We start from the raw sequence: 9,122 nt of genomic DNA, 5'->3' as shown, positions 1-9,122 counted from the left end.
TGGCGCAGAGTGGTAAGCTGCAGTACTGCAGTCCAAGCGCTGCTCATGACCTGAGTTCGATCCCGACGGAAGTCGGTTTCAGGTAGCCGGCTCAAGGTTGACTCAGCCTTCCATCCTTCCGAGGTTGGTAAAATGAGTACCCAGCTTGCTGGGGATAAAGGGAAGATGACTGGGGAAGGCACTGGCAAACCACCCCATAAACAAAGTCTGCCTAGTAAACGTTGGGTGTAACGTTGCCCCATGGGTCAGGAATGACCCGGTGTTTGCACAGGGGACCTTTAACAAATAAATCTCTAGCCTTTGGAGGAGAAGAGTTGGTTTTTATACGCCAACTGACTCTACCACTTAAGGTAGAATCAAACCGGCTTACAATCACCTTCCCTTCCCCTCCCAACAGACACCCTGTGAGGTAGGTGGGGCTGAGAGAGCTCAAAGAGAGCTGTGACTAGCCCAAGGTCACCCAGCAGGCTTCATGTGGAGGAGTGGGGGATCAAACTCGGTTCTCCAGATTAGAGTCCACTGCTCGTAGCCACACCACCAAGCTGGCTCTCCATCAGTGGATTTTCCATTTCTCTTGTCTGCCCTCCGTGAGTGCCTCTGGTCAAGTTAACAGTGGCCGTGGCATCACCAGCGGTCAACATCTTTAGGCGAGAGGCCGGACAAGGGCTGGACTGAGGTTTCAAAGCTGGATTCTAATGGATATCCTTCACTGTTTTGTTACTATGATTTGTAAGCCACCTTGGACGGGTTCCCGGAGAGCCAACATCACCCCCCAAATAATCAATAAGGACCAGCATGGGCGTTTCAGGGGCCAGTGGGCCGTTCCGGGACCAAGGCGAGGGCTTGCTCTCAACCAGGATTTCTTCTGTCCCCACTTTCCAGGTTTAAGGCCTGCCTGAGGCGGGCGGACGGCACTGCCTCCCGCGTTGTGGGCCAGGCCTTTTTCAACGTCATCCAGGTCCCCTGCTTCGAGTTCGTCCGCAAGGAGCAATGCGTGGATTCTTATCTCTATGTTTGGTAAGTGGGCTTGCTCAACTCGGCAGTGATGTCACGGCAGAGGGGGGTTAATTAAATAAATGTGGGCCAAAGTGGATAATAAAAGCGGCCTTGGGGGAAAAGCAAGAACGGTGGACTTTGCGATCAACATGAAATTAAGCCAAATCAGGGCAAGAAAGCCAGTTTTCAGCAAGTAGGAGTTTAAGTCTCTCTCTCTCTCTGGGTGTGTAGTCACATTTTATAGAGCCAGCATGGTGTAGTGGTTAAGAGCGGTGGTTTGGAGCGGCGGACTCTAATCTGGAGAACCACGTTTGATTCCCCACTCCTCCACATGAGCGGCGGAGGCTAATCTGGTGAACCGGGTTGGTTTCCCCACTCCTCCACATGAAGCCAGCAGGCTGACCTTGGGCTAGTCACACTCTCTCAGCCCCACCACACCACAGGGTGCCAGTTGAGGGAAGGTGATTGTAAGCTAGTTTGAGTCTTCCTTACGTGGTGGAGAAAGTCGGCATATAAAAACCAACTCTTCTTCTTCTAGCCCACAAGTGTTCTGCTCACACCTGCAGAAAGGTTCACTGTCCTCAGAGCTAAGCAAAACTGTTTGATAGTAGAGTCCCGGCTTTGTATGCATGTCCTGGTTTCAACCCTCAGTGAAAGGGAGAAGATAGGAAAGGCCTTTGAGCCTCTGCCAGGCAGAAGGGGCAATAGCTAGATTGGCCAACAAGCGGCTGCATGAGAAAGCAACACCATGAGTAACTGAAACCCCCCGCTAATCCAAAGGCGGATTCACATGAACACATGAAGCTGCCTTCGACTGAATCAGACACCCTTGGTCCATCAAAGTCAGCACTGTCTACTCAGACCAGCAGTGGCTCTTCAGGGTCTCAGGCAGGGGTCTTTCACATCACCTACTTGCCTAATCCCTTTAACTGGAGCTGCCGGGGATTGAACCTGGGATCTTCTGCATGCCAAGCAGAGGCTCTACCACTGAGCCACGGCCCTTCCCATTCATATATTTTCCCACTACTTTGCATAATTAAATTTCAGACCTTTCTCTGTTGGGTGACTCACCCTCTATATGTGGAACCCAGGGCTAAATTTCTTGCTGGGTTGGTTTCTGGCCTAAACACTTGTCCTAGTGCTGAGAAATTAGAATTTTTGTTAAAAGGCACCAATGGATTTGTTTCTTATAGGGCTTCCCTGCATGTTCTGGTGGCAAAGAAAATAAGGTCCAATATGGTTGCTAAGAGAGCTGAACCTTCGGGTTGATTTTAATGGTTGCTAGGTCCCATTGGCTGATTGGGACACCACCACAATTTTTACTTATTTCTCTGAATGCATCGAGTTTAGCATAGTTTTATTATGTATATTTTAGCATAGTTTTATTATATTTATTATCAATCCAGAATTTTATTAACCTTATATTTCCTTTATTATGTATCTGTGGTATCCTTGGCATGTTTGTAATGGCCTATGGCTAAATGCAAATAAAACCATTCATTCATACTGTTGGGTGACTCAAAGCATTTCCTGCCTTTGGCCATCAAGTCACAGGGAGGAACACTGCAGCGCCTCCCAGCAATCTTGGCTTGTTCTTGGCTTCTGAGATTGCAGTGGGCATCGCTTGCCCACGGTAGCACTCGAGGGCTAGGCGCTTGCTGTTTTAAAAAAAGACAATCTAGGCCCGCTCCTCCCTGCAGCGGGTTTTCCAACCATCTTTCCCTTGCTTTCTTGTTTCTTCCCAGGTGCAAGAATTACAGCTCTGTGATTGTGGCTGAGACCCAACAGCAGGTGCTGTATGACTACGGTGGGGAGGTGATCGACGGCCCAGCCACACAGCAGCTGTCAACCACATCAGCAGCTCCTGGCCGAGAGCTAACCACCTCTGGCACCCAAGCCAGGCCAAGCAACTCCCCTCCAAAGCGCCGTAAAGGAAAGGGCAAAGGCCGGAAGGGCCGGAAGGGGAAGGGCTTGAAGGCGACCAAGGGGGACGACACCGTCAAGCCACTAGATATACAAGGGTTGGGGAAGGGCCCCTTCCAAGGGCAGAAGGCCTCTGTGGAAGAGGAGGAGACCATCAATGCTATCCTCAGTGACGAGCTGGCTGGCGCGTGGACTAAGAAAATGGGCACCGCGGAGCCCTCCTTGTTGCACCCTTTGCCAACCCCTTCCCAGAAAAAGAGGAAGGGCAGGAGGAAGCGTCTTCGGCTGCAAAAAGCCCAGCTGGACTGAGATGGCCCCAGCCACCAAGAAGTCAGTTTCATGGAGGCCAAGCCTTCCCTTACTAACCCCCTCACTCCCCACTGGTGAAGCTGCTGCCCCCTAGACCTGCACGCTGGTACTTGCTTCAGTTATGCAAACTAGCACACATGGGCATTGACTTTGCATCATTTATTCTTCTGGTGCTCGCAGGAAGCAGGGAATTTTCAGGTTTTCAACACAGCGTTAAAACAGCAGACTTCCTATTTTTGTTTTGGATAGCTGTGATTCTCAGGATGCCCATTTCTGCACCCAATCTGTTCTCCAAAGGCTCAAGGCTAGGGTGGAACCTTAGAAGGTCCCAACTGCCTCCACCGGGAGCCCTGATGTTTTGGTTTCCCTTTAGAGAGAGGCATGATACAAGAATAGTCTACCCACTCACTGGCCCGAGGGAAGAAAAAGCTGACAAAGGCTTCTATGCCAAAGACCAGCCAGGGGCTCCTGTTACCACCACCAGCAAACTAAGACAACTCTCCCCCCCTTGTCCCTTCCAATCCTGCCCTGCAGTTTCCTGCCATCCAACACAGATAACTTTACTTGGGCCCCACAGCCAACACTGGCTAGTTGTTTGGATGCTGTAAAATAAAATAAATGCACAGTGATGCACAGCCTTTGGCAGCTCCTTTCCGCAGGCAGACTTGTCTGTAGCCCTGCTGCCTTCCCGTCACTCTTGATGACCCACATCCTCCTCTTGCCTCACAGCAGTTGCTTTGCAGGCCACCCCCTGCAGCTCTACTTGCGGACTTGCCAAGATCTCCCAGTCCCTCCGCCAACAAGCAGCAGTTTGGGTTTTGCCGCTGTCAAGGTCAGGAAGCACCACAGTCACTCCTCTCTGGCCTGGCCTCATGCTTCCTGCCCAGTGCTCCCAACCCAGGACCGCAACACATGGACACCTGCTGCCTTATACTGAATCAAACCACTGCTCTACCACAGTCAGTATTGTCTACTCAGATTGGCAGCGGCTCTCCAGGGTCTCAGGCAGAGGTTTTTCACATCACCTCCTACCTGGTCTTTTCAATGGGAGATGGCAGGGATTGAACCTGGGACCTTCTGCATTCCAAGCAGATTGAACCCGGGACCTTCTACATTCCAAGCAGATGCTCTACCATGGAGCCACAGCCCCTCCCTGCACAGCACACCTTTTTGTGCAACTCCTTAACTCCGGCGCAAGCACTACCAATTCACAAAAGCTGCTAACTCTGCTTCCAATGGAGGCCATCACTGTCACCCTGTCCCTTTTGTAGAGTTTCATGCAGAGTGGCAACCCTGTGCCTCTGGGGCCCGATGGAGAGTTTAGCAGAGCAGGGGGAGAAGAACTGCTAAGCAAGGGCCGGAGCACTGAATCAGCTTTCCAGTGCAAAGATCCCCGTGCCAGTCTAGCTGCATCTCCCTCCAGGACCAGCCCTTGGACCGAGAGGTTGGGCAAAGCTAGGGTTTCCATTGGCTCTCTAATTAAGGCCGGTTAGCTTCAAGTCCAGCAGCACCTTAGAGCCCGACGGGATTTTTGGGGTAGGAGCTTTTGATGGTCAAAGCTCCCTTGTGTCACAGAATCACAGAGTTGGAAATTCACAACTACCTCCCCCCACACACACCCAGTGACCCCTACTCCATGCCCAGAAGATGGCCATTAAAAAATCCTCCAGGATCCCTGGCCAATCTGGCCTAGAGGAAAATTGCTTCCTGACCCCAAAGTGGCGATTGGCATTTCTCTGGGCGTGTAAGAAAGGGCCACAAGAGCCACGCACTGACACAACCCTTCACGCCAGCCCTCTCACGACCTGCCTAAGTTCACAGCACACCCCACCCTAACCCCCCCTTTTAAGGGGCCAGACCAGCATTTCTCAAACAGAGGAGGCTGGGGGGGGAGGGGGGCTTTAGCCCCTCCCAATTCATGGCTTCCCTAGGAGGAGCTGCTCTGTAAAGCTAGAACATTTCAGTCTCCACCCACACGAGAGCAGCATTCTCCTCACAGCAGGGGAAAGACTGCGTGCTTCATTCAGCATGCGGTTGTTTCTTTGAAATCCCCCCTCCCCCTCAAACCTGCTTAGGGATAAAGAGCCCCTAAGCCAGCTAGGAGAATATTTAAAGGGCGTTGCATTTTGCTACCAAATTGACCCTGGAAACACTCTTTGCACCCACACATATTGAACTTGAGTAATGCATACAGGAGAATGAGGCGGTTGCAAGAGAATGCAGGAGAGAGAATATTCCTTAGCATGAAGGAGAGGATAAAACCACGCCACTCTGCAAACAGAAAATTAACATAGCAGAGAGAAAGGTTCTACCCCACCCCCACCCCTTTTTGGCTTGCTCTGTTGGATTTGGATTTGTGGGAAACCTCCAGATGCAAAGGAGCGTTGAAAGCTGGCAGCCGCCACTGCACCCCTCAGGGCTCTGAGCGTAGCCCCTCCCTGGCAGGAAGGAAGCCCAGAGCAAGCATCCACCTCGGCACAGAGATGTTTAGCCTGAAGAGGCTGAGAGGTGACATGATAACCATCTTCAAGTACTTGAAGGGCTGTCATTATAGAGGAGGGTGCCGAGTTGTTTTCTGTTGCCCCAGAAGGTCAGACCAGAACCAACGGGTTGAAATTAAATTAAAAGAGTTTCCGTCTAGACCTTAGGAAGAACTTTCTAACAGTTAGAGCGGTTCATCAGTGGAACAGGCTTCCTCGGGAGGTGGTAAGCTTTCCTTCCCTGGAGGTTTTTAAGCAGAGGCTAGACGGCCATCTGTCAGCAATGCTGATGCTATGACCTTAAGCAGATGATGAGAGGGAAGGCATCTTGGCCACCTTCTGGGCATGGAGTAGGGGTCACTGGGGGTGTGGGGGTAGGTAGTTGTGAATTTCCTGCATTGTGCAGGAGGGTTGGACTATATGATCCTGTTGGTCCCTTTCAACTCTATGAAGAAAACTATGGGCAGACCTCCTCCAGTAATTCGCTGCAGCAGGAGTTACGGGTTTCTTTCTGCACACGGAGCCACAAAGGGTGCCGCTTTCCACCAAACGTAACGGGGTCAGGAACGGGGCACGAATAACAAATGTCCTCCGACAGCCGGGTACAGCCGACATCCCCAAAGGAGGTTTATTGATAATGGGAGGGGAGAGCCACAAGGGACACCAAATGTAGGGCGGACAGATATCGAAGGAGCTTGGCCCGAGCAAAGAACCCCCTTGTCTTCCTCAAATACACCAGCTCCTGGGGTCACCCACCGGGCTAAGCGGCAAGAGCGAGCAAAAGGGGGAGCCCAGCAGGGAGGGCAAGGGCAGATCCCTCCTCCCTGGTTGACCTGCCAGCTGCCCCCTCTGGACCTTTGAGCAGGAAGGGGCCACTGCTTGCTCCCAAGATTGGCAAGGGAGGGGGGGAATCGCTCCTGCTTCCTCAAGCCCAGCAGTCACGCCCACCCTCCCTTTTTTAAGACTCCGCATTCACGGCTGACAAGTGTTCAGAAGCTCTCCCGCGTTCTAGTCCAGCTTACTGCGAGAGGGTCGCCCCCTTCCCAAGTTGCCAACGCAAGGCAAGCTTTTGGAAAGGGGGGAAAAGAAGAAGAAAAAGAAAAATCACCAGCTGACCCAGGCCAGGACTTGAATGTGAAGACATGGAAATCGGCCAGTATCCCAGCTCCGTCCGCCACGGCTGGCCGGGAGTGGGGGAGAGAGAGAAATCTCTGTGAAAGTTCAGCAGAAACACAATTTATTCCTTCGGTTCTGTTATGAGTAGATACAGAGGTGGGAGACAGACTACTTGGCATTCAAGCCACACCGTCGGGTGCACAGAAGCTCTCAGGACCTCCCGACGCAGCGACAAAGGCTGCTGTTGCCTGGGGTTTAGCGCTTGAGTTTGTGTTCATTTTAAAGTAATACAACTGAATAAATATTGTCCTCAGGAGTGCCAACGAAACTGAGCTTAGGATGACGGCGACAGCCCCGTGCCCTTCCAGCTAAGGTCCTCTGGCACGCCGGAGGGTCTCCTGAAGCAAAGCCCTTGAGCCATACAATGCTGCCAACTGAGCTGAGAGTGGGGAAGGGGAGACAAAAGAGAAAAACAGAGATAGAACACCGCCCCCCCCCCCCCGGGACCAACCAACCAACGGGTTTCTCTGGCCCAGTCGCTGGCAGAGGATGCTCCCATAACCTCTCACTTTAACGTTTTTATTTCTCGGCAGTCGAGAGGAAAGACCGGGATGCAGCCAGCCCCAGGGCTTCCAGAAAGGAAAAAAAAACTTGCTCGGAAAGACAGGCTTGGTCCGCCCACACCAGCCATGGCAGCAAAGCACGAACCAAGGATCCAGCCAATCTGGACGCTGCCTAGTGGGGCAGGAGGAGTGTACCACCTCTGCTGCCGCCATGCACATGGCCCCATGGCACCGGCCACGAGAAGGGCGCTGCCCCAGCGTCCCTGGCGTCCCACTGCCCAATGTCAAAACAAAACAAAAACAAAAACCAAACAGGGAGCAACGAGACTAAGGAAGAAGAACTGGGCTCCACTGGCGCCCCCCCCCCTTCGGTGAGAGCTGAAGAGGCGGGGACAACTATCGATCCATTTCGTCCAACAGCGGTGTGGCGTCTCCGGCGACGGACATGGGGGTGCTCTCGATCATGGGGCTGGGAGACGGGCGAGGGGTCAACCGCTGCTTCTGCTTCCGCCGCTCGGCCTCCTTCTCCTGGAGCCACTGCTCGGCCATCTTGCCCCAGTCGATTGCCGTGTGGGCGCTGGATCTAGACGGAGAGACAGAGACGCATTAATGCCGCGAAGCAGGCCGTTCTCCCCCGGCCGCCTCCCGAGGAGTGCTTTAGAACTTTCTCCTTCTGAGACAGGGACTGGTCCCGATACACGGGGGCCTTCCTTCCGGAAAGCTGCTTAATGCCCGGACGCCCCGAATGCTACTCGAAACATGAGGCTGGTTACATCGGTTGCTCAGCCTGGCCTCAGAATTCTGACTGGTTCTCCAAAAACCAAAAAACAACAGCAACAAAAAACCCACGTCCAGATTTACCCCTGAGCTGGGCTACCAAATCTCAGGTCGAGAACAAAGACAGGTCGAAGACATCTTCTGGGTTTCCCCTCTCATCACCAAGAAAATGCCAACCGACATCCCTACATATCTGGATGGGGTAAAGGGCAAAAGCAACAGCGAGTTTTTGGGCACCTTTGAGGCGAACACGTTTATTGCAGCACAAGTTTTCCTCCGCCCTGCATCAGGCTCTTAATGTGATTTCTGGCCAAAGTGTCTCTCTTGCAGGCCTGGTGCCAAAGAGGCAGCTTCTCAGCCCCATTGTGCCTACCACTCGGGACTCCTCTGCTCTCAGCCAGTGGCGAGAGGGAGGGGCTGTGGATCAGTTTGCAGAGCATCTGCTCGGCACGCAGAAGGTCCCAGGTTCAATCCCCGGCATCTCCAGTTCAAGGGACCAGGCAAGTAGGTGATGTGAAAGACCCCTGCCTGAGACCCTGGAGAGCTGCTGCCGGTCTGAGCATACAATACTGACTTTGATAGACCAAGGGTTTGATTCAGTATAAGGCAGCTTCATGTGTTCAGTGCTAACTCTGATCCGGGCAGACGAGTGCAGCTCTCCAACCACAGCCATCACCCAGTTTGAGCAACCTTAACGGAAGTTCTATAGGGCCAGTCTTATTTAAGAGAGGCACACTGTTCCTGTTTGTGGTAAGGCAGACGCATGTTGCGGCTGGTACCATCGGAGGAAGAGTATTCCCTCCTGTGGGAGAAAGAGGGTATGCCTCTTCTAATTGGGGGGCTGGCACCAGCACGTTAACAAAATCTAAACCACATCCAGATCTAAACCTACCTGGAAGTTTTCCGTTGAGTAACTGAACCGATTCATCAACTGCACATTACAGTCCATCCCCCATTT

General features: G+C 52.6%; 1 protein-coding gene across 1 annotated transcript in view; it reads right to left on the bottom strand.

The window, feature by feature from the left end:
• Window positions 1-7,782: 7,782 nt before the first annotated feature.
• Window positions 7,783-9,122, bottom strand: part of SUPT6H (SPT6 homolog, histone chaperone and transcription elongation factor) — a 49,841-nt gene continuing 48,501 nt past the window's right edge. The window contains exon 35 of the mRNA XM_056864949.1: window positions 7,783-7,970. Within this exon, the coding sequence (XP_056720927.1) occupies window positions 7,784-7,970 (187 nt within the window). The 3' untranslated portion in view covers window position 7,783. The remainder of the gene's footprint in view (window positions 7,971-9,122) is intronic.

This window comes from Euleptes europaea, chromosome 19 (assembly GCF_029931775.1).
Source record: "Euleptes europaea isolate rEulEur1 chromosome 19, rEulEur1.hap1, whole genome shotgun sequence".
Lineage (NCBI taxonomy): Eukaryota > Metazoa > Chordata > Lepidosauria > Squamata > Sphaerodactylidae > Euleptes > Euleptes europaea.
Note: the sequence above shows the minus strand (reverse complement) of the source record. Positions and strands in the feature narration are given on the sequence as shown.